At 42.5% G+C, this 26,189-nt stretch overlaps 1 protein-coding gene across 2 annotated transcripts in view; it reads right to left on the bottom strand.

The window, feature by feature from the left end:
• The window catches only part of TMEM255B (transmembrane protein 255B), a 67,573-nt gene extending 64,986 nt beyond the window's left edge, over window positions 1-2,587 (bottom strand). The window contains exon 1 of one of the 2 annotated variants that reach the window (XM_086880274.1): window positions 2,361-2,587. In XM_086880274.1, coding sequence (XP_086736400.1) covers window positions 2,361-2,421 — 61 coding nt within the window. In that variant the 5' untranslated portion in view covers window positions 2,422-2,587. The remainder of the gene's footprint in view (window positions 1-2,360) is intronic. The other variant, XM_086880275.1, reaches the window with a different exon arrangement.
• Between the last annotated feature and the right edge of the window lie 23,602 nt (window positions 2,588-26,189).

The raw sequence follows: 26,189 nt of genomic DNA, 5'->3' as shown, positions 1-26,189 counted from the left end.
CAAGTGAGAGAGACACCAGCCTCCTTGGGACAGAGAAAGGCCCGTGAGGAGGGAAATTGAGATCACCCTTCAGAGAGCAAAAAGAAAAAGTGCCTGCTGAAGACCACACTCTGCTGCACTCAGAAAAAAAAACTTCTGTCTGTTCATCAGCTGCAGAAAACAAAATTGTATTACAATGCTCTGTTTGCCATGGGTGGGGTCTAAATTAAATCTGTAGGAAGACTATGGGAAAATGAATAGTTTTGTGGGGAAGGTATGCATGAGATTGCGAAGTGGTGTGTCTAATGATGAATAGTAGGGTCTGGATTTGAGCAAAGAGTGAGATTAAAAAGAGAATGAACTAATTAATGATGAAATATGTCCATGGTACAGAATGTGTCCAGGGACAAAGGGAAAGAAAGAATAGAATGAAACAGCATCTCTCCACCTTGGAAAACCTCCATACAATCTGCAGCTGAACCAAAAAAAAATCTACATTTAGACCAAAGAAACTTTACTTTGCTAACTTCATTACTTCTTTTAAAATCTATCTTCAGACATCATAAAGTTAAAAAGTGTGGCATAATTTTTGGTGAGGAAAAAGGTCGCTGTAGGATGTAGCAATTAGCTGGGATTACAATCACATTTGCTGAATATTAGCACTACGTAATTCCATACCTTCTTCGATCTAGTTATGGTGATCAATTTTATTATGTAATGGATACTACTAAAAATTGTGACAAATTTCAGAGAGTGGCATTAAGCACACAGAAGAAGATAATTTAAGTGGAAATTCACCATGGACAAACCTTAGTATCAAAGGTATCCTCTGTTTTGCTGCTATTGAGAAGATTTTTAGAGCTAGATTATAATTTTTTAATTACTGCAATGCTCACTTCAGTGCCATTTCTCTCTCAACTACAGTTTTGTGTACTTTAAAAACTGTTTCATGCCAGTGAAATTGAGTTAATCCTACATTGCCTCCCAAAATTAAATGTGACGGATTGAGATGCTTAAAAGAGATACTCACACCTGCTGTTGGTGATTACTTTCCCTTTTTTGATTAAATGCTTGACTTGTCCAGACTGCTGAACTAATTAAAGCAGATGCAACAGCACTCATTTCAAGCCACAAGACAGCAGCTTTTATCAGCCCATCTCTTACCTTTATTATTAATTTGTTGAGTAAGATTCTACGAGTGCTCGAGACCAGGGGAAACAGTTTACAATTCTACTACAAAATATCCATACTGAACAAAATGAAAAAGCAATCCCACAAGCCCTGATATGCTATGTAGAATGGCTATAGTAAGTGATATCCTGCAGTATCACTATGACCTCATTGTATTGGCAGCAATTGTTTCACCGATAAATAATTTAATGAGCAGCTAATTACTAGGTTAAAGCTGGCATACAGATTCTTCTTTTTCCAGTGACTACCTGAAAGTGTTTTAAGCGCATCTTCCATGGCCACATTTTCAACACCAACATAATTTTTCTTCCAAGTTTAAGACATAAATTCAGATCTGATACATTTTTCATCCAGCTGTTAAGATCCTTGAGTGCATAGCAAAGTCTCTGCTTATCCTTTCCAAGGCTACACAGAGTAATTCCCAGCAATAAGTTCTGTATTTTCTAAACTTTAACAAATTCCGCTGGAATAAGGAAATACTTGACCTTTCTTTTGCCTGTGCGTTCGTATTTCAGGACGTACGCGGTGCACACAAGCCATTCAATCAAGAGAACCGGGAGGAAGGAAACAAACCCAACACCTGTCCCCAGCCCTGCGGCCACCCCCGCCTCCTCCAGCACAGCCACGGGCCAGCACGATGATGGCTCTCACATTAATTTCCCATCCGCGTCCCGTACCAAGCTATTCCTCCGAATGTTAAACCTCCAGCACAGGGATCCACCGAGGGCATCTGAAAGCTCTGAAGAAGAACCGGTATTTTTAAACACCTCGGCGAGCGGGGATGAGAGGCGGAGCGCACTGGATACCCCGGGTAGAGCTCCCCCTGCGCCGCCGCTCTGCGGGGCACAGCCCGGACACAGCCCGGGTACAGCCGGGGTACAGCCGGGGCATAGCCGGGACATAGCCCGGGTACAGCCGGGGTACAGCCCGGGTACAGCCGGGACATAGCCCGGGTACAGCCGGGACATAGCCCGGGTACAGCCCGGGCACAGCCCGGGTACAGCCCGGACACAGCCCGGGTACAGCCGGGGCACAGCCCGGGTACAGCCCGGGTTCAGCCCCTGCCCGCGCCCTCCCGTCCCGCTGACCCAGCCCGGGGCAGCCCGGCCGTCCAGCCCCGCCGCCGGCTGCCGCTCTCCCCCGCCGCATCCCGGGGCTCACGTCCCCGGCGGGGCAGGTGCCGGGCTCACCTGTGGGGTCCAGCACGGCCAGCGGGCCCGACACGGCGGGGGCGGGCGGCGGGGCCATCATCTCCCGCGGGCGGCTCGCCCCGCTCGGCTCGGCTCGGCTCGGCTCGGCTCGGCTCGGCTCGGCTCGGCTCGGCTCGGCTCGGCCCGCTCGGCTCGGCTCGGCTCGGCTCGGCTCGGCTCGGCTCGGCTCGGCTCGGCTCGGCTCGGCTCGGCTCGGCTCGGCTCGGCTCGGCGGCCGGCGCTGCCCGGGGAGCGGCGGGTCCGCCCCGCGGGGCCGGGGCCGGGGCCGGGGCGGGGCGAGCGGCGCTGCCCCCGCCGCCGGGGGACACACCCGGACCTGGCCCCGCTCCCCGCGGCTCCCGGTGCCGGCCCTCGGGGGAAGAGCGGACCGCGTCTTTCCTTGTGCAGCCGTCAGCTGCTTAATTCGTTGTATGCCCTACCCGTGTCTCAGCCTCGGCGTCACTTCTGGATTTCTTCATGGCCAATTTGACACCTGGTGAAGATCAGAATTGTCTCAAACTTTCCTTTCAGCTTTCTTCTTGCCTTGAAAAAATATATATTTATATATAGAAATCAGAAATAGAATACAAAAGCAACCAGAAATACTAATTACATTACAAAACTGGCGTCTCAAAGACATAGGTTAAGGTAGGTGTAGGCTAAGACAGGAAATGTCAAGAGATGCTGCAGGGCTGTTCTTTTTCTTACATGGTGTCTATTAATTTCTCAACCTCAATGTCTCAGTTTTTATTCCTTCTGCAGATTCTGACTCTTGTCCTTCTGCTTCCCAGGAATTGCCAGCTGTTGCTTCTAGTGCTACTGGCCGCAGGGTTGTGTGACTTCTTCCTGCTGCACAGTCTAGCAACAACTGAGAAGAAATAACCAAAGACACTGTGCTGTTTTGGGGTCCACTGTTCTTTTTGCCTGGCTTCCCTATAGCAGAGAACGTAATAAATTTTTTTGTGGAAAATGTTTTTGATAGGCTGCCAAGTGCTTTGCTTATATCGTGTTCTCCCTCTTGCAAAAAGCACAACTCTACTTAACATTCTTGTTTTTCTTCTGTTCCAGCCTCTAAATGTATATGTATAAATGTATTTAAGTTCTTCAGTCTTTGGCAGATTTCCCCAGGAAATGGTTAAGTGGAAAGAGATAACTTTCTCAGGTACTACCCCTGCAGTCTTTGAAGATAAATAAGCCAGAAGCTAAGGCCAAACACAAATCCACTTTTTCTCTTCGCATCCTCTAACCCAAAGAGGCAGAAAAAGGGAGAAAAAATAGGGTAGAGGTAGTATTTGTATTATTAATTACTCATTTTTAATAGAAATCAATGAAGCAATAGATTGAGGAAACAGAGATGGTGATGGTACAAATAAGAAATTTGTTTGAAAGTGGTAGTGGATAAGATTGATACAAATGCCCCAAAATCTGGTAAAGACTCTCAGCTTTGGGGTTGGCTATGAATAGAAGATTTCATCAAGAGTAAATAACAACAAGGTTGGGAAAGACTTCCATTCCCTAGACAGCTGCAAGACAAAGACCATACACAGCATGTATCATTGGGTCTGATGGCCAATAAACTTTTTATTTATCAGCAGTCACTGATCAGATTCAACAGCCTAAAGGGAAGCTGTTCTACAATTCTTTTCAGTAAAATATAAGGATATTATAAATCCTTTTAAAATAATTTGATTAGAGAAAATAACTTTTGATAAATGATTAACATTATTTGCTGCAAATTTCTTTAGAACCAAGAATGATTCTACAAGAATATCCTACAGTCCTGGATATCAGAGGGCAAACCTTATGAAAAATGATTGGTGAGGCTGCATGGACTTCCTAGCATTTGAGCTTGGAAGAATCATGGACTTACTCTAAATCCAAAATGGAAAATCCTGTATAGCACTTACATCCCATAAAAGAGGTTGGAATAGATCAAGAATAATTGTGGAGCTAGTGGATAGATCCTGAAAATTAATGAACCTACAGGAAATAAGAAAAGTACAGGTTGCTGGGTTGGAAACTGCAGGATCAGAGAAAAAGAATGGATAAAAATCTAGCTGAACCAGATGTTGCAAGGAAAAGGATAACAGGTAACAAAGAGTTCTTCAACTACATAAATACAAGTGATTCAAAGAAGCAAGATATGTGGTGGCTAAATGCCAGAGATGAGATGAAGACTGTTCCAAATATTGAATAAATACATTGCCTCAGTTTTAATGAAAAGAAAAAAATTAAGTTGAGGGTATTTACAGAGAGCATAAAGTAAGCAAGATAATGTAAAAACTATATTAGCAGATGTGAAGTGGAAGCATAAATTAGAATATTTCCTGTGACAAGTCCCAGAAAATCACACCCCAAATGCTGAAAAATTGGTATCTATCATGTCAAGTCCTGAACAACACTTCTGATAAATCAGTGAAGCTGGGGTTGAAGTGCTATTATTGGAGTCTGTTGGAGAGCAGGAAACCTTCTAAACATTTAGAAGGCAGAGGGAGGGAGAGGATCAGCAACTCCATGCCCTTTTAATTTGACTGAGAAAATTCTTAGGGGTAAGAGAAAAATGAGTTCAGCTACGTTATGATTCATCAAAGCTAGATCATGTCAGACTACCAAGATGTTTGAGTGATTCCTCAGGAAAAAGCATTGCAGTGAAGCAAATCTGTCTGGATGTCTACACACTAATAGGGTCTTTTAGAGGAAAAGTCTTGACATGGAGAGGACAGCTGCAAGTATGGGTTAACATCAGGTACAGCAATGGCAAACGAGAAGCCAAAATAAAGGGAGACCACCTGAGGTGTACCACAAGGACCAGTCTGGAGGGTAAGATCACTGATATTTTTGGGTTTAGGGAGTGTATATCTGGTCGTAAAGCATGTGGCCATCACAAAGCTGGCAGGCACAATTCTATTACTGCTATCACTATTGCTGTTACTGAGGGCAGTGGGAGCAGGAGCATACTAGCATGTTAAAAATGTGTTGAAATGGAGCTTTCATACTTAAAAACTAACAGTGGGAGCTTTTACTGTAATTTTGGAGTCCCCCCACTTCAGTGAAATTGAGGAAGGATCTATGTATCACTACATGATACCAATGAGAATGCTGCACAACAGGTGTGTGATAGTACTTCTTCTTATAGTTATGTTCCTGAATATCTCCAAAGCAAAAAAATTGTGGGTTTTTCACTATTTTGATGTGTAACTTTGACCTGAATCTTCCTTATTAGTATTCTTAAGATCTTTGTTTCTCAGATGCCTGGCTCATGTACCTTGTTCAAATATCAAAATTAAATAATTTTCTGGATTTTTGCCCAAAAGGAGTTCCCACACTCCAGGGTTAGGCTGGCAAGGGCTGCTAAGAGTTCTTGTAATATGTGTGTTTGTGGCATATTTGTCAAGACAATGTCAGCATTCTCACCCAAAAAGTGCCTTATCAGCACTCAGCCTGAAAGCCTCCATCATGTCCTTGATTTCTTCTTCTCTTTTACTGTGGCACACTGCAGGTTTGAAGCATTTTTGCCTTTTTTCCTACAGGTCATCACTATGATAGTGCATTCTGTGGAACTGAGGTTGGTCACTCATGAGATTTTGATCCTGTGTTCCTGAAGTATTTTCTTCTTTATTTTGAATGTGATCAATCTGTTTGGTCTTTCTTTTCAGCTCATGTTTACTAAGCTAGAAGACATTTCCCTTTTCTTGCCTCTAGCCTCTGTGTCATCACACTCTTTGTGGGGCACATCTTTCTTCAAGGGTGATGCACAATGACTGGGCAATATTCACACAATCACAGGTTGGAAGGGACCACAGTGGATCACCTGGCCCAACCTCCCTGATCAGGCAAGTCATTGTAGAACATATTGCACAGGATTGTGTCCAAACAATTCAGCTACTTACTGACTCCAGCTCTCCAGCTACTTACTTCATCTCTTCTGTACTATTATAATTTACACCGTTTCTCTGTAAAGGGTCAGGTACAGGCTCAGAAATCAGTCACGGAGGCTACCAGTGGGAAGCAGCTTCATGCACTTAACTCTCCACCACAGTACTTGGACTACTGTATTCCTCAAAAAGTCTGGGAACCGTCTCCTCCTCTCATTATTTGAATACCCAGCAGCCAATCATTGCTGAGGCAAAATTCAGGATGCTTAATAAGCTGGCTTGCCCAGTCACACAGGGTCATGACAGCAAGCCAAGTAAATTTCCTTGGTTCATAGGATATAAATAGTGTTTATTGGCATGGTTACTGGTACAATCCCTTGAGAAGTGCATTGCCTTAGTTCAGCTGAGCAGTAGAAGGGAATCATGCAGGAAGTCACAAAGAAACAACAGAAGTCGCCCTGACGTTGAGATAAATGGCCACTGAATATTTGACTAAAATATGGTTATTAAAAGACAATTTCTGGGCAACTGTCTTAAAAAAATCTGATTCCTGGTGCCAGCCAGTATCCAGGGTGTGTTTTATTAGCACAAGATCTAAAAGACTCTACCTGACCTCTTTAAAAGGGACTTGAAAAGGTAAAGCTATTTACAGCATAGGCATCGGAAAAAAGTGAATGATACATTCATTTGTGGTATATGTTTGTCAAAAGCAGCTTTAAATTCTTTAATTGCCTTCAGTACACTTCACTAATTTCTGCAGTCAGTTTTTGAATTCTATAAACATTTAACATTCACAACATGTTGTGACAAGGATCTCCATGTGAGCTCTGTGAAGACATGGGATACCCCAATGGGAGCAAGAGGCAAACTGAAAAGAGCAGGATAAAAGTCAAGTTAAATGTCAGGTATATTTAAAGTGACAGGAGAATATACCTGAGGGCAGGTATGTTGCCCTTGCAAAACCACCCCAACATAACAACAAGCAAACCACTGCTACATCATAACAAAAGCTACTGTGTTATTTATTTGTTAATAAAGCTGGATAATGAAAAGCGTGGATAGAGTACTGGAGACCATTCTTATGCTGTAGCTCATAACCATATCAAGACAACAAATCTCTGAAAAATGAAGTAAAGAAAAGGTTTTCAGAGAAGTACCTGTTTTTGAAATTTTGTCATACTGATAGAGCTTAAGTTTATATAAGCTGCATATGTACCTCTGCAACATGATTAATAAAGGTGTGTTTGAAAGGTACCAACAATAACACATCAGAAGCATGACTGAAGGAAAAAACAAAAACACTTGGTTGGTATTGTGAATAGTTACATGAATTTATATATGGGTAGAAATGTCTACACAGAGGTATTTATACCAGCCCAAACAGGAACAGTTTTTGTAATGCATGAGGAAACTACTCTGGAAAATGCCTCTTAAATTTCAAAACTATGCCATCACCAAAAGACTAAATCAATCTGGAATGCAGATCAAGTAATGAAGTTTTTATAAGAGGCATAATTTCAATCACACTTTGCAATAGTTAACATAAAGTTTGATTAATTATTTTTTCCTGGCTCTTAAAAAACTCCTTTGATAGCATATATAGTGAATTATACTATCCTTTCAAATTAAGGTTTTTTTAAGTTTTTAAGCCCAGAAGTAAGTGAGGCACCCTGTACATTTTCTCATGTCAGTTGGTGCCCTCCATCCTTGTCTGCTGTAATGACACAAAGTCAAGGGCAATGTGCAGTACAGTCTCAGTGAGGGAAAAGAGCTCCTTGCACCTCACTTGTCCCATCCAGGCAAGGTTGTTTCCTCCATATATTCTGAGCAGCTTTGCTTGGTTGAATTTTAAAGACTCACTTATGAAGTTCTTCTTTCCCTTGACAGGCAGTTTCACAAGTTGAATGGAAAATGAGGAGAGTCAAGAGCCAAGTTCCACACTGACAAGAGCTCTGACCCTCAAGAGCTGTAATGTACCACAACATTTGTCAAACCGATCTCCTAATTGTTTTACTGATGTACTCCTTTAGCTTCAAGAACTCACTGTACTCTTCATAAACTCCAGACAATGAAATATGGAATTAGAGCCATATTCTGACATGCACTGAGTTTCTTCCCTCTGAATCAAAAATGTCTTGATAAGGAGAACAGCGAAGTCTGTAGAATGTGGTAGGGTGGCTCAGCTGGGAAGAAGAGAGGAGGCAGAGGTGAGCAGAGACAGGTGGGTCAACCTTTGAAGCTTGTTCTAGAAGAAAATCTACCAGCCATGGAGGGGTATACCAGTACTGTGGAGGGAGTCTCTTTCTCCCTCTCAGAGGGTCCTTAGGAACCACCTACCTATTTAGAGGGGAATAAGATGGCAGGCTCTTACTGTAGTCCAGTGTTTCAGCATTTTCACAGCACTCATATCCATTGAAAAGATCACAACTGCAGCATTTCTTTCACACATAACAGAAGCAGCTTATCAATTCTTAAAACTGTGCTTGTGTTTAGGATTTAATAAAGATGTGAAGGTGTAGCAGAAGAAAGAACATAAAACTTGGAGGCTGGGTCCTCCTGCAGGAAATTGTGTGATGCTGGGGGGATGAGGATTCCTGGATACTTGACAGAATAAGTCAGTGAATGAGATGGATCACTGGAATTTAGCTGGAGACAGTAGAGGACATGCAAACAGCAGGTGGGTTCTGAGTGTCAGATCCAAGGTTGTTCAGATAGAGCAGGGGCTTAAGTGGCCACTTAGCTCAGCTGCACCTTCAGCCCTGTAAGAGTCACCTCTACACCATCCCACTTGTGGCTGTACCCATGCTGGCTCAAAACCAGCTGAGGAACATGACCTTTACTTTTAAAAGGGAGGATGATCCTCCATTCCCTGTTGATACCTCTGTGGGAAAGAAATTCTTCCATTGAAAGTTAAAATGTCAGCACTCCATCTTCCCAATGCCTAGCTTGGTTCATTATGGCAGGACAAAGGAAGGGCTACAGCCTAGTTTATTTCTTCTGCTTGACTTGAAAGTACCAGAATTAATGGTGCATATGGTGGCTTGGGCTGCTTGAGGAGATAAAGAGGAGACGTAAGGTTGAGATTAAAAATGGTGACAAGGTGTTAAAATGCGTTCTCTACCGTCAGGGCTAAGACACTTCCAGCAGCAGTTCAGAGTCTTACATGTACTTTGTTTTGTAAAATGCTATGCTGACAATAATGAAAAAAGAGTTCAAAGTAGCTGGTGGACCATGATTTGCTGCCAAGAATATTTGACTGCCCAGGTGATGGACTATGGCTTGCTGCCAGGGATGTTTAGACATACAAGAAGAAGATGAAAGATGTAGAGCCATTGCAGCCCAAAATATTTCACAAAGGAGAAAAGCATGGCAGAAAACTTTATTTGGAGATTTTTAGAAGTATTCTCCTTCCCTGGCCCTTACACATCTTTTTGTTTTTACAGCTCTGAGGCCCTCATATTCAGAACGGTTAAATGGAATATGTTACATGTCTTCCTCTATTTCCTTTTAACCTCATTGTCCAAAGTATTCTGTGAAATTATGACATTTTGATGCCAATAATAGAAACAAACTCAGTCTAGGAAGCACTTACCACTTCTGTGTTTCTTCTGCCCCTAATTGTTTTCTTTCCTTTGGGTATCAGCCACAGACACTTCTCCTGAACACAGGGCTGTCACTTAAGCAGCAGAGTCCCTGTGCCTTGTGTGGTTAGACCATAAAAGCAGTATTTTCAACAGGAAAGGACAGCACACCAAAGAAACCAAGAGAAACCTCCCTAAACTGAGAATATCTAAGCCATAAACAGATTAAAGAAAACAGTTGAGACTGGATTAAAATGACCAAGAGTTAAACTGGTATTGCAAGGCTTGTATCCTCGTTACTGAGATCCTTTCCTGCCTGTGCACACCCACAGATGGAGTCCTCAAGTCCCCAGATGAGTTTTGTGCAGAGGTCAAGGGGATGCTCCTGAAGGAGCAGGACAAAATCAAGGCTCTTCAGTCTTGCTTGGTCTCAGTGGAGAACTTTCTGCTATCCTGGAATAAAGCTCTGCACAGGGGAGTCAGCTCAAAATGTGACAAAATGCCATGGCATAGGAAGAGCTGTGGACTTTCCATGTGCAGACACTGAAGAGAGACCCCTTTTAGTTACCTGTTCTCTTCCTTCTCAGCAAACTACACCACACAGAGATACTCTTTGCCTGTGGATGTATGAAAGCAGATACATAAGAGGAATAGAATGAGTCCAGGACATCTGTCTCCCTATCACATGTTCTCAGCCTCGGTGAAAAAAAAGTCACTGAAATATGGGTGGGGAAAATGTAGAGTGAGAGGTGAAACTGTGGACTGGATACACTGAAATAGCTGCAAACATAAATGCAAATGGAGCCCAGATTCATGCTTGATTTCATAGACTTCTAATGGAAAAAATAGATTGCATTTGGAGATGAGGTGACTGTAGTAAACAGATACGGTGATAAATGGGATATTCCTTTTGCCTCACAGACCATGCATGCTGGTTTACATCCGATATTACAGTAACTTTGCCCACTCACATGACAGTTCATTCCAGCTAGTGGGGACTTAAGGTGGCATGTAGCCTTTACAAGCTTGCCTCCAAGGTTCTTTGCAGGTCCTTCCCAGATTTTGATCAAGATATCATTTCCCAGGCTGAGTTCCTTTGACACTGCATCTGCTTGGTTCCAGCATAAATGCAAGAGCAACAGATGATTCACAAGTTTCTGGCCCTTTTTCCAGAGGATTTACAAGATCATGATTGTTTATCTGTGAATTGAGATTTTGTGTAAGTTGATAAGGAATATAAAGCTGCAATAAACCTATTTTTTTTTTTTTATAAGTCCTCTTCAAACATATTTTCTTTTTTTGCCTAGTGGATTTGTTGTGCAAATAATGTAAGGAACTTTTCGAAAAATGTTGGCCACTTTCAGCAGAATACAGTGCTGAATGTTTATTTATGCTAATATTCACATATCTTTCTCTTTCCAAGAGCAACATGGATATTATCCAATTTTCATAAATAACTGTTATGCTATGTCAGCAGTATGTCTTTATTATTATATTTTGCTGTATCTTCCCATCTTCTGTGAAACTCTGAGTTGGTAAAACAGATTGATTAGCACACAGTTGTGTAACATCTTGATTTCCTATATACCTTTTTCAGGTTAAATCTGAAAGTGTTATTTTTGAAATTACTTTTGTTATCAATGAAGCCATTGAAAGACATGCTGAAAAGTCTCAAAAATAGCAACCTAGTAGACACCTGCTTAATGTCCTGCCCTAAAATTTATCCCTTTGACTTCCATGGGCACACCACATCAACTCTACTGTACTGTGAGGAAGGCAGATCCCTCAAACCAAGTCGCAAATTCTTCTGACTTCAGAGGGTGTGTAAAATACATAAATGCCCCTTGAACACAGATCAGTGCAGAATTGGGTCCTCTAATCTTACAAGCTTTTTATTTTCACAATCTATGCAGAAAGGACTGTTTGAAGTGAAGTAATAAAGTTTTATTAGTGTGACTGGGCAAATGCCTGCACTACTGGCCTGTGGCAAAGGCCTGGAGGCATCCAGATGTGTCATCCAGACCATGTACCATCTCCCAGCAGGATCTAAAGGGTATGGTGTATATAGCAGATGGTGGCAGAAAAAGGTACTTCTTTGCAAAGATACTTAAACTATGCTAAGGACAGTTTTCACTGCCTTACTACAGAGCCATCTGCCTTACAACAGAGGTACCAGAATGCAAAAGAGTCTGGAAGCTAACTGGTAAGTTTCTGACTTCCCTGACAATTACTTATAGCTGCTTTTCCACAAGCAGTGGTACCTTGGCCTTAGGAGCTGTGCCAGCTGTCAGAAGACCAGAGCTATAAAGGTGGGAATCTCCATTTCCATTTGCACAGAGCCCTCAGTCCTGGTTTTGTAGCATGTTGTCATTCCAAGGAAAGGACACTATATTGCCCTGCTGCCTGAGCCACTGGAAGGGATGGGAAAGTGAAAAAATCTCTCTTTGGAAGAGAAGCATTTTCTGAGACCTCATGATAATGGGAGGGCTTTACTTGCTCAGCCCCTATGGCAGCAGCAGTTTGAAAGTGTCAGGAGTTTGAAGTGTCCACACTAGACCCTGAGGACACTGGTAAGTGGGACAGGGTGCAGATGAGGCTTCAAAACTGCCTAGTGAATGAAATGTAACTTCACACAGCTAAAACTGTCACACTGCCATAACTCCCTTATACAGGCATATCTATTTTTATTTAAGTATCTGCACAGGCATACTCACATGTCCCATTACAAATGTGTTGGATTATGTTAATGCTGGATAAATGCTGGACTCATAAAAACATGAGCCAAATCATAAGTCCTTAGCTGGCCTCAGATCAAATACAATTTCTTTTAACTGTAAAATTTTGAATTTATTTTGACTTTTTCTTTATTAATTTATCTTAAGCTCTACACATATATTTGTTTCTATAATTAATCCTAAGGATACAATTTAATATAAGAAATAACCTGATGGTTCCCAAACCCAAAATTTCAGCCTGCATTACACAAACATACCTGCTCCTGCCCCTATGTCTCTGCACCTTGCCTAAAAAAAAAATAAATTGAAGACTAACTCAAATAACAATTGGACATATGCTATTGTTTGCTTATCAATATACATGTTATTTCAGAGAATAGCCATTTCCTGAACATCTGTGCAAACCAAAACCTCACCCACACTAAAGTTATGAACATATAACAGAAGGTACACATTGAGCAGTTAAGAAGAACAAACCAACCAATCTTGGAACTGGAACCTTACAGTTATTCAGAGTTAGAATCACAGAATTATTTGGATTGGAAAAGACCACTGAGATCATTGAGGTCAACTGAATTGCCTCAATCTTTAAAAAAAAAAAGAGCTCTGATTTTGGGGAAGGGTGCAGATTTGTGGATCTCTGCATCTGTTGGGCTGCACAAGACAGAAAGGGGACTAAACCTAGTTTAAAATAGCTGCTTTCTGCATTTGAATAGCCAGAACTCACACATGCTATGTTTGGCCTACATTTTAAATACTACTTACCCAAAAGTCCAAATTAGTCAGTAGATGTGATCACCACTGTCAATATATACCAGCTTATTTCAAGTGCAACAAGTTCTTACTGCTTTGCCCTTTCATAAAACTTTCAAAAGGGCCTTCATTTCACTGTTAAATTTAAATTTGGGTTCTTTCAAGTTAAAGGCATTCTTCTCTCAGCACAAATCCTTTAGTAATAACAAAGTTTACTCACTCACTTGGCTCTTGTCCATGGAGGGCTTCCTGATTGTAGGTTGAAGATGCACATTTCCAACATCACTTTTTAGTAACTCAAGAGCATTTATATCCTAAATTAAATCTGCTTTTATTTTAATTTCCTTTGCATCCAAATTCCTGCTAAGTGTGATGGCATGCATCAGGGAAGTGGCATCAGTTCCAAGGGTTCTCTATTCTGACAGTACACTTAGGATAATTCAAGATTTTGATTCTGGCCCTTTCTCTGTACTAGAGCTTTTATACATGATGTCAGAATTTGGCACACTTCAGATTAGCAAAATGAAATGAGGTAAGCCTAAAGCTTTGGAAACCAGAACTTCACACAGGTGAGAACAAAATAAGGGAGGTATTGATGGTGTTCAGGATTCAGACTGAACACAGGTCTTCTGAACTCACTTAGAGACAAACTAAGCTGGAGCACCAACAGAAGTCACTCATAAACTGTGGTTTTAATGTGAAAGTTATTTAATATCAGCACAGGGGAAAACCTCTCTGCAAGCTGCTGGCAATTATTTCCTCAAATCTTATACTTGCCTTGTTATGAGCAGATATCTGAGAGTGACAGGACAATGGTTTGGACTCGCCATTAGCAGCAGGCACACATTGATTCAGGTCCTCGGTAACCCCTGGCTGGTGAGATACAGAAATACAAGAGCTTCTCTCTCCTGGATGCCTTTGGAACATGTCTCTGGCACAAGCACCTCTAGGCAGAAACCCAGCCCCATTTTTATTCATTTGTAGTAGAAGAGAGGAGAAATATTAGAGTATTAGAGGAGGGTGACCAAGGTGAACAGCCTTGAGTGCCAGACTCAGGAGGAGTGGCTGAGGTCACTTGGTTTGTTCAGCTGGAAGAAGACAAGGCTGAGGGGTGACCTTGTCACAGTCCAAAATTTCCTCAAGGGCATCAGCAGAGGAGGAGGTACTGATCTCTCTCTGCTGCTCAACTATAGGACACAAGGAAATGGAATGAAGCTGTTGGGAAAGTTTGGATTAGGAAAAGCTTCTTCTTTGAGAGGGTGGCCAGGCCCTGGAAGAGGATCCCCCTTAGAGCAGCAAGCCTGCCAAAGGTTGTGCAACATCTGCTCTTGGTCATACAGTTTGGTTTTAGGTAGTCCTGCAAGGAGCAGGGAGCTGTAGTTAGTGATCCTTATGGGTCCCTTCCAACGTGAGATGTTTCTGTGTTACATCTGAAATGGTGACCACAAAATCCAACCTGCAAAGACAAATTCCTTCTGTTCCTTTGGCCATTTTAAGCGGGTCTTGAGTACACAGTATGAAACGCCACAGTCTTTTAGGGTGAGGAGAATCAGCTTAGGGGTTGGAACTGAAAGTACATTGCGGGGTATAAACCACTCTACATGGTCCCTCCTCAGTGTGCTCAACATTTGAAATGCTGTGGGAAAGACCTAACTCCATATACTCTGCTTAAAAGACCCTGGACTGCCTCTCTTTCAGAGGTTTGAATTAAATTTGGACAGAATTTGAAGGTTCTTCAGCTCATGGAGAAACATCCAGTTTACTGTGGTTTGAACTAGAGGTTGAATACTATTCTTATGTCAGGTCACCCTCCTCTAATACTCTAATATTTCTCCTCTCTTCTGCTACAAATTAATGAAAATGGGGCTGACTTGCTCATGTATGTAGTTGTTATCTAAGATAAACACAAGGCCTTTCTAGCCCACTAGGGAAAAAGCATTTAATTTGAAAAACTACATTAAAGCAGTATGAACCATAGGAATAAAACAAGAGATGAGGCCAAGCTTCCCGCTATAATACAAACAGCTTTTGGAAGAAGTCAAATAAAAATACAAAACATTCGGATTCATTTATGTAGTTCTTTCTGAACATAAACATTCAATACTTTTAATTACTACAGAATCCTTATAAATCTAGAGGATTTCCATACATTTGAACAAAACTGTCTTCATCAGTCTGGAAGATTATGACCACCTGTTGACAGCAAAGCTTAATCTAACCCAGCCTTCAGAGACTTTTAATTATGAACAAATTCTTCATGTGTATGCATTTGGGTGTTTAGTTCTGCTTTGGACATCTATGTCTTCCTTTGTATTGTCCTTTCAACTATAGTGGACATAAATAAAAACATGAAGCATTTAACAGAAAAAATTCTTTCCTAGGGTATTTTGTTTCATTTTTTACTTCTTACTTAGATTTTTCATTTTTAACTAGAAGCTGCTTGCTGATTTATAAGACACGATTTTCTTATTTTATTTAAAATGTTCTCCTACACAGCATCCTACATTTCCCTTACCAAGCAAGGACACAGATCTTTAATCTAAATATTACCCCTTCATCTATTTATATATGACAGCTGTTTGTGGAAACTTCTTTTCACATAGAATTAGTCTGCTGCTTATTTGCTGTACATGCAGCACCTAACATGTACTGATTTCTCATGTGAAGATAAAAAGGACCAGAGTCTGCTTTAGAAAGGCTTAACCCAAGGAAACGGGACATGAAAATCTTAACTCGGTGCTGCTCACTCAAGAGGTTTCAATTTTCATTTTCTCATCTGGAAATGTGGCTGAAGCAGTCATGCTGCCTGTGAGTGCTTTCTGGGAGGTGTTTCAGTAAAAATTTTTGAACCCTGTCCAAAGAGGGCTGCCTGGACTTCAGCTCAGAGCACATAACACAAGTGGCTGTGATGGAGACCCTGAGATGTTTAGGGTGTACATGTGCTAGGGCAGGCACAGACATGAGGGACCAAGCGTCATATGGGACAAGAGGCCAAGACAAGACCTTGGCAGGGAAGGAGAATGCTAGAGGAATGATCTAGGAAGATGCATGTGGGGGACAGGTAATAAATGCTCTGATGTTTTAACTCCTCAAATAGCAACTGTGCTTTCAGCAAGACATAAACTGACCCAAACCTTACAACGACTTGACAAATAAAAAATAACTTTTTATTTAATTGCACAGTAAATAAGAGAGAAATGAGTGCTTCTTTCTATAATGATGATGTGTATTTGGTAGTGCCGTTCTGCTGTCTAAATAAATGCAAGGCAGAGTGTTGTGATGCTCTGGCAGTGCTCTGGAATTGAATTATCTCCCCTCCTCCACTTGGCATCACAGAACAGTCACTCTTAATTGTACCTTCTATCTGATTATTAACTGCTTCTGATCATGCTCCATCTCTTCCCTTATCTGCTTTTCATCTTCTGCATTGCTTCTCTGTAATTGCAACTGACCTGCCTCAAGGCCACAAATGATTTACTCTTGTCTTTGATTGTAACAGATTGTTTGGGGGATTTTGGTTGCTCCACCGTCACAGTGATGAACATTTATTTCCTGAAACTGATTTTGTTTCAATCCAGCACTGGCCAAAGCAGAAGCAGCTCCTACAGGCACTGGTGACAGCGGATGGAGTTTCTGAACCAGCACAACCTTCATGTGGTGGCAGTCTTCAAATGAGTGGGCAGGCCCCACAGCAAAGGTACTGTGAGCTTCAAAATGGGAATCATTGCCCTGCCTGTCCTCCACAGGGCAAATACAAAATGTAGTGGTGGCTGCTAGCCCATAGATGTTGACTGAAGCAATGATTTTGAATCATGGTCCAGAGGCTCTGGCATAGTGTAAACAGTGCATGCCACAGGTTATGAAATGCACTCTTAATAAATGCTTCATATATGCAATCATTGTCTTCTAAAAACCCTCTCATCAACCTTCCACGCAGCCAGACAGGAATCACCTTAAAGTCATTGAAGTAAATACATTTCTCTTTTAAAATCCTAGGAGACAGACAGGTCTTCTTGCCAGGAAAATCATTAGGCCATCTCTTGGAATCTGGTGCAGAGTAAAGGAATAAATGAAAGACATAATAAATCCCTCTATTCATAATACAGATCATGAAAGGGGAAAAACTGGCAAGCATCTGTCATGTAAGAAACTGGTCTGGAAGTTGAGAAACAAGCAAGACAAACTGGAGCAAGACTTCTCCAGAGGAACAAAAATACCTCAAATCCCTAAGTACTGCAAGTATGCTACACAAATAGACAGCAAATACTCAATGAAAATAAAATTAATATTGCTTATTAGATCACTAAATACCCTGTGGCAGCCAGCTTTGAGTTGCAGTGCTGAGTACAGCAGTGCCAGAAATTTCAGACAGAGAAACTGGATACCAAGTCTGTATTGCTGCTATCAATTACTTTGGTTTCATTTATAAATAATGCTGGCTTGCTTAGGTTGCCAGTTAGGAGCTCTAAGACTATCTGGGGTGATATCTCATTCCTTTAGAAAATCTTAGTTTAATACATTATGTGCCTCTAAAAGGCGTCACTGAAAAAAGAGGCTCTAAGGCCTCTAAGCAAGAATCAGTTGCACGGAAAAATTTAGTCTTCATCCTGTATCAGAAGAAACCTGAGATCTCCTGCCGTTTTTCCTGGGTGAAAGCAGAGATGTCAGTCACTGAGAAGGTGAGCTCACCTGCAGAAATGCTCTTCTCTTTTGGACCCTGGTTCCAGACTCACATTTACAGAGCAGAGAAGACAAAGCCATGCATTCTGGGGAGGCCTGACATCCCCCTGAGAGGAGCTGTGACAGTCTCTGGTGTAGGACTAGGTGGGACATCTACACAGGCTCATCCACACTATGCAGGGGTTGAGGGCTTGGGTTTGGTGAGGTAAATAAAGTACAGGGATTTGCATGTGCAGCTACAAATGAAACTCCTCCATGCAGCTGATCTGCCTGTTGAAACCTGGGAGAGATTTGGTCCCTTTGAAATTGAGGTCACACTAAGTGATATGCCTACCATTCTTTTGCACTCCAAAACCGGCATCAGAGGCACCAAACACATGTTTTTTTAAAGTCTCTATGTTATGTATGATTGTTAGGCCCTTTTCTTTTGGAGGTTATCAGCTGGTATGCAGATAAAGTATCTGTTAATAGACCATCTGAAGGTCTGGCCTAGTGTGATAACCCTGTCTTCAGTGCAGGGATGTTCTTCCAAGTGGAAGTTGCCTGGAAAGGCTCTGATTTTAACCAATGAATGCATGGAGGTTTCTTAAACGAGGTTATTTTATTCCTTTTTGTTCTCTCCATGGGATTTTTATCCTTGTTTCTCTTGAAGCTGGAACTTATGCAATTGTGTTGTCTATTCCTGTAATAACACCTGAACCCAGTGGCCAAACATAATCACACTTTGCAGAGGGCTGGAAATCTCAAGGTTAACATATCTGGGGGAAAAACAAGGGACCATGAAGGGAGAGGGAGTAAATACTTTCACTGCAGAAGGGTTTCAAGGACAGGTCAATCACATTGGGAAGCACCAGAGATGTTTTACAGAGAGAGAAAAATGGGAAACAGTATCTGCTGATTCTGTTCATCATGGAACAGCTTGTCTAAGGAGTGTTAGCTTCAAAAACCCAGATGGACCTTTCACACAGACAACATCAAGTCTGCACGTAGATGAACTTCCTGTCCAGCTGTCCAGTTGGTTCACAAACAGATGGGTGTCCTGGAGTAGTTCAGTCCAGCTCAGTTTTCTTTCATCTACAAAATCAGTTTTGATCTTCTGTGAACTGCTTTAATAGACAGTGTTCAGGAGGCAAACCTGGCACTGAACCCTACAAGAATCAGTTTCTGAGATCTTACAACCAAGCACTTCCAGAAATGAGATATCTAGTAAAAAGTAAGTTTCCTTCCTCTCTTGTCATGGATTGTGTTTCTCAGTTTACCCACTGTACAGAGGAGGATGGCTTTTCTTCTACACAGTCCATACAGAATATGTTGAGAAAAAGTTGTGACATAATGGGAGGTTTCCTGAATAGAAGAAAAATATGATGAATTGTGTCACAATATTTCATCAATGTCCTGAAAAATTGCAACTCATCTAGAGAAATTATGGAGGTATAGGAGGCGAGAGGTGAAGTTTCCCGTGAAACTGAGCAAAGTTACACATAGAGGCTGCTGATACCCCCCAGGCATGTTAGTGCTGCTTGCAGGGAGACCTTCTCCCAGCAGGAGAGAAGGCTTTACACTCCCTTATAATGAAAGGATATCTGATAGCCCAGATTGCCCTGCTAGGCAATGCATCATTTATTTATTGGGATTTAATGGGATTGAATATCTGTCTGCCCCTGCTGGATGCTTCCTGCTTTCTGCTCTGTACATGACCGACAGGCACCAGTAATATTGCAGTGAACAGACACATTGATTTTAGGGGCAGATGTTTGTTAAGCTGGATACTGTGTGCTTCTCCCCACATCCACAAAGCTACAGAAGAACTGGAAAAGATGTGAAGATGCTCCTGGTGCACCAGCACATCATCAGTGAGGATAATCAAAGTTACTGAAAAGCCTCTGTACCAGAAACCAATAAATCCAGGAGGGCTCTTCTGTTTGAAGAGAAGATGAGAGGGGGTGGCTTGAGGGAGATCAAAAAGAGCATAAATGGCAGTAAGAAAGCCAGAAGGGAGCAGTTGCCAGCTGTCTCTTCTAATCCAAGCAGCACAGGGCAGCAAGTGATCCTGTCAGGCAGAAGTTTCAAAGGATAGGAAAATACCTTTACACACAATATGCAGATGATTTGTGGGCTGCCTTGGCAGAGACCTTTTGTTTGTAGGCTCCGAGGTCACCTGGGCTGAGAAAGACACAGACCAATTGAAAAGAGGGTCACCACCACTGGTTCAGATGATAAAAGTCAGTCTGCTTATCCCTTGGAGTCAGTTGGGTCCATATCTTATACCCAGACATGCTGCCTCTCACTCCCAGGCCAGCCTGCAGTGGCTGCTTGAGCACAGGGATTGAGCAACCAGCTCCAGGGCTCCCAACCCCGTGGCACACAGTGGGGCTTGATGAGGCCAGAGGGGTCCCCTCTTGTTTCTTGCTGGGAGAGTGGTCTCAAGATGCAGAGCAGTTCCCTGTCTGGTGGGTGTTAGATCCACAATCCCCACAGGGTGCAGCTGCTTGAGCTGGGGAAAAATCCACATTGTTGTTATGAGATTTCCAGCAAGCCATTGGTACAATAAAACCCAAAAGGTAATTTGTATCCAGAGTATGTGTGCTGGGGAGGCTGTCCCTTCATCCCAGCCTCCAAGCCCCACTCCTGGGCCCAAAGGACACATGATTATGTTCAGCTCATTTGGCACCCCATACATGCATTGGTGACACCTTATATGCCCTGCTCAGGCTGCTCCCCAAATATTCAGATTGACATTATTGACTGACTGTATTGGTTTGGAAACAGGAAAGTCTCTTCAAGATCAACCCTGAGAGCCAACAGGGAGGGATGCTGAGAAGCTATGCCTTCAGTACTGTCCCTGAAAAGCTCTTCCATACCCTTTCCATATGGCTTCACATTTCACTGGAGGCTAGAGAAAGCCACCCTAGCTGCCCCTACTCCTCACCTATACAACACACACCAAGAAACTCTACCCAGTCTTTGTACAGTGAGCTCATAGCTTACAGTTTCAGCAGCTATTTGCAACTGAATGGAAAAGCTGTGGATAAAGTTCCCAAGAAGGGCATGAGCACATAAAACGTTGATACTCAGTACTTCACACCTAGCTCCAGAGAAATTCAATTTCCCCAGCTTTATGGCAGTAAAGTCCCCTAAGTGGCACTAAAAACAGCTTCAATGTAAAAATGACTGTACAGTTTTGAATAAGTATGTAGATTTTTTCTTCTATTAATCATGTCCTTTCTGTGAGGTGACCAATAATTAAGGGTCAAACACACCAGTACCAAAACCTGGTGTTCTTCTCCCTGCTCTGTGCTGAGGTCACCTGTACAGGCTGGTCCTCACCTCCAGAAGCAGGTCTGATTTTCTGATTTTGTTGGTGGGTCCTCCCACAGCAGCTATTACTCCCATGTTGAAAAAAATTACCTGACAGGTTTCTCCATCTGCTGCTCTTCACCCTAAACCTTCTCACTAGTGCTGTTGGTCTGGAAGCACAATACCTGGTAACAGATGTGACAGTAGGTTACAACCTGCTACCTCATCCATTCTCACTGTCTAGGAGGAAGGTATAACCAAGTTATCCCTTAATCCTTCAGATCAGGGCAATTGCACATGTGCATCCTTAAAACATACAGCTTGAAAGACAGCTTCTAACAGCTACCACACATGCTCAGCTTTTAGTCCCCATGGTGCAGGTATGAGGGGGATCAGTGCTGGTCAGGACACTGAGTGAATATTGATCCTCCTGTCTGGCTGGCTGAAATGACATCGATTTATAAATGTATTTGCAGAAATCTTTAGGAAGGTCCAGACACATGTGCATGCATTCCTTGTGGACATAAATAGAGAAGTGATGTCAGCCCAAATCCATAATCCCCCTCCTATACCTCCAGCAATACAGGATCCAGAATCCAAAGTCCAAAATCCTGGACTTTTGGCATTTCAATGGAATGACAGCCCACAGGAATCAGCAATGGGTGTGTACAGATACACACAGCTACCCTGCTTCTGTCCAGTATGTGCAGCAGCTCTGGATGAGAGCTGGTATCTGTAAGTGACTCCTGCAATGCACTGTTGAATATATGCACTGAATATAGATATTCAACTAGGAACATTCTGGGTATTTCCAAAAATTATTTTAGATTACTTTCTAAATAAGACAAATTTTTAGTGAGCCCACATTTTTCAGGCACCTAGACAACAAGCACTTTCCATCATAAGCATAGCAAGCATTTTCTCACCTGCTGAGCACAAGCACATCCTCTGTGCAGGGCTTTTGGGTGGCAGCTTATGGGGAAAACTGCCCACTTAGCACAGGTATTTATATTTATATATATTTGCCTTATGGTCTGGGCTCTGACTGCCCCTGGAACAGCTCATGTGACTGAGGTGGAAATCCCCAAAAGCAGCAACCAACGACAACAAGGTGTGATGTGAGGACGGTTGCTGTGTCCAGGAACAAGGCCAGTTGCCCCTATCAGAAGCACCCCACTGGCAGCAGCACAAGACACAGCTGGAGGCAGGCAGAGACCAGTGGGAGATGTGGTGGGAGAGAACACCGGATGAGCAGCAGGATCTCTGAGCAGCTGTAAAAGCAGCAGGGAGAGGCAAGAAAATAGAAGATGAAATGCAGGAGAGAAACAGAGCAACTGAAAGAGAAGAGAAACCATGAACAACTTCATCAGGCAGCAAAACTGCATTCTTTGCCATCCTCAAGGTGCATTGAAAGCTTTTCTTTCTCTTTCAAAACTTCATCAGCTTCATCCAGGTCTCAGTGCCAGAGCTCTAGGTCCCTGAGGATGTGTGTGAAATCAGAAATAACCCACATTTCCCCAAATTTTTGGCCACATGAGTGTACTGGGATCAGTGTAATCAGGGTGTTTCTTGCTGAGAGGGGGCCCTGGAGAAGTGTCCCTGTGGCTCTGCACTGCCTGAAGAACAGGCATGTGAGGGGAGGCTGCAGCCCCCAGCCCTGCCCCTCCAGCTCCAGTCTGGGCTGCAGGCCAGATTGCTGCCCCAAAGGTCAGGGGAATATTCTCTCCATCTACTCAGCAATGGCCAGATACTGCCTCCCCCAGTCCAGCAGCAGAAACACCTCTATGGAAATAGTCCAAGGTTAGAAAAAAGTGTCATATAAGTGCATTGAGGTAAACAGGGTCACTGGGACATAAGAGGGCTGGAAACAGTCTCAGGTGCAGTAGTTTTGAGAGACTGCAGGGAAGCAGCAAAATACTATGGAGCTTCAGACCCCAGCCATCCTTTGCAGGAGAAGCTGACAGCCTTTGCACCCACCCAGCAGCATCCCATGCCCAGCTTTGGAGCCCAGCTATGTGTCCCCAAGAGTACCTTGGCCTCAGCTCAGGTCCTGTGACCTCTTACTGAAAGTCTCCGTATCATGTTACCCATCCTCATAGCTAACGATTCACATATCAATAACTGCATTTTGCAGTACTGGCATTTACAGTGACTTTACTGAGTCAAGAAAAAGCAGCTGTTTACAGGGGCACAGAAATCAAAGATCATCAGTGAGACCTTCTGCCCTGTACCCCCACACTTAAGAGGGTGCTGCTGTCCTGGGGCCATGGGAAGGAATAACCTGCTCAGCTCTGTTGTCCTGGGGCACTGAATGGTGTTATTGTTGTCACAGCTGAAGAAGAGAGATTGGAATTGAATTTTAGAACATTATGAAAATCTGTCCAGAGAGGAAAATAAAAATGCTAGAGAAAATCTATTTCTGGACATGAGTGTTTTAGGGTTGGAAAAAGCCTTTCCAGACATATCAAACACGGTCATGTCCAAAATAAGTTTCTGACCAGTCTCAGGAATGCCTGCTGTGTCTGTGTCCCCCCACCCAGTAAACCTGCTGCGGCTCTGTGTGCCTCTGGCTGATTGCCGTTTGTATAAACTATTTTAAAAGATAAATTAGGCTCTTTTGTTTAAAAGACCCCAATGAACTGTGATTTCTCCCTTTCCTTCTCTTTGTTTGTTTTTTTCCCCTGATAACAGCAGTTTTCTGAGAACTGTCATTACACAAATGTCTCTCACTTCACTGAATACCCTCGGCAAGAAGAGTCCTACCCAGCAGGAGCGGAGGATGAGTGGTGGGGGGAGTGGGATTTTTATTGAACTCTGTGTCATGAGATTCAAACAGGGTCTTTGAAGTCATTGGGGTAGATTGAAGGCTGAACCAGTTGTTTTGTCTCTTCACTTGAGGGTTTCAGGTTCAAGTTTGGCTTTCTGGCAATGCTGCACATGTCATATCAGAAGCAGGTTCATTGTTTTGTTGGTGATCTTTGCCACACACCCTGCCAAATCCTCCAATCAATACTTATTTCTAGGAAGGAAATTCTAGCTACATATTCACAGCAACTTATAAATGCAACATACATCTTTGAGCCAGTATTATAGCTTAGGATCAGAACAAGTTTCTTATAACAACTGGAATATATTTTGAGACCCAGGCCTGGCATTCACAAGTATCTCCACAATTTCTGCTTATAGCAATAGTAAATTCTAAATAGTGTATTTCATAAGGGTGCCTTGGGATCATAAGCTTTGTTATCCATTATGGATGCTGATCCCAGGCACTCAGATCAATATAAAGATGTACTGATACTGAAATTCTAATGCATAGCCATATTCTTAGATGTTCCAATCTCAGCAAGATGACAGCTAAATATGAAAGTACCATAAATGCTCCTAACCTGTTTCAGACAAACACTTAGTTTTACATATTTTTTCTATAATTTCTATATAATTTTTTCTAATTTCTGGTCTTCCTTTGAAAAGTTGATTCAGGCACCATTTGAATTAACAGTATCTCTGTTAAAACTGTTCACCTTGTCTCTCTGAAGACTCAGTTTTTTAAGTCCTGTATCTTAGTAGCCAAAGTAGAACTATTTCATCTTTAACCATGTACCTTTTCAATGCCAGGTTGCTAAAGATTTTCTCAGAAGGCAGTGTAGCTTAGGCTGGTGGTTTAATGGCTGTACAAGTAGGTACAACACAGAGATAATTTGATACTAAAATCTTCTTGTTCTCAGCCCTAGTCCTCACATTTCTCTCAGTTCCTTTTCTCTTGAGGCTCTTAGCACTTACAGTCACTCTATCAGGAAAAGTCTCCATCATCTTCCCCCACTTACCAACATTTACTGGAATAAGGTAGATACTTCTGCCCCTGACTGAATGCATTGTTTTTGCTGAATCATTTAGACATTTAAATAATTTAAAAATGCCCCTTAACATGATGGCCTGTTCTAGGGATGTGCAAAGTGAGATTGGCCATGGTCTCTAGAGCTGTGCAGTGATGTGCAGGTCACCACGAAGGACGCTGGGGGTTGATCCCCCTGCACTCCATCCTCATGGGCAGCCCCAGAGGGATGCTGTGGTGGCTGCACATGTCAGCACTGCTGCTGCTGCTGCTTGTCTGGGTGCAGGACAGCACAACACAGCCCCACTGTCAGCCCTGCCATAGTGAGAGCTGGTGAGAGTTGAGTCTTTGGGGAAAAAATGAGATTTTTATAGCATAGCACAATTCCATATGCTTTTTGATTGCTCAGAAGACTTCATTCAACCAAACATCTTTTTATGCAGTGACAGGAAACACATCAATAAAAAGAGTATTGGTTTGTTGTAACAAAGCCAGGAGGACAGCTGAGCAGCTCCAGAGGGACAAGGAGTGTAAAAAGATGTCTAAGGATGTCTGCATGCTAAAGTGAGCTCATTAACAGCTGAACAGCCACTGTGATTGTACTGGAAGATAATTCTACACTTTCCAGCCCATATATATATATGTATGTATATATATGTATGTATATATATATTTTTTTAAAAAAAATTCTGTTAAATATTGATTGATTGATTGATTGATTGATTAATTGATTGATTTGATTGTTGTCTGTAGGGGAAATAAGGCCTATGGGGGATTTAGCTCATAACAAATATGATCTTAATCAGACTGACATCACTGGGGGAATCAGCCATGCATATTTGAAGGAAATTTTCAATGAGGAGGGGCATCTGTAAAAGCAGATTTTCCCAGCAGCATTTTAACACCCACAGCTTGAGACAATGCTTTTCCCTGGTATTGATTTCTCACCTGGTTGGAGCTGCACAGTCTGATGCAGAGTTAAGGTCCAAACCAACACAGCCAAAGGCTTTGCAAACCTGCTGTGTGCAGCCAAACCCTGACAGCTCCAGGCGTCCTTGCCTTAGTCAGGCTCC

The sequence above is a fragment of the Cyanistes caeruleus genome, chromosome 3 (assembly GCF_971803275.1).
Source record: "Cyanistes caeruleus chromosome 3, bCyaCae1.hap1.1, whole genome shotgun sequence".
Taxonomy (NCBI): domain Eukaryota; kingdom Metazoa; phylum Chordata; class Aves; order Passeriformes; family Paridae; genus Cyanistes; species Cyanistes caeruleus.
This window is presented reverse-complemented; position numbering and strand designations above follow the sequence as displayed.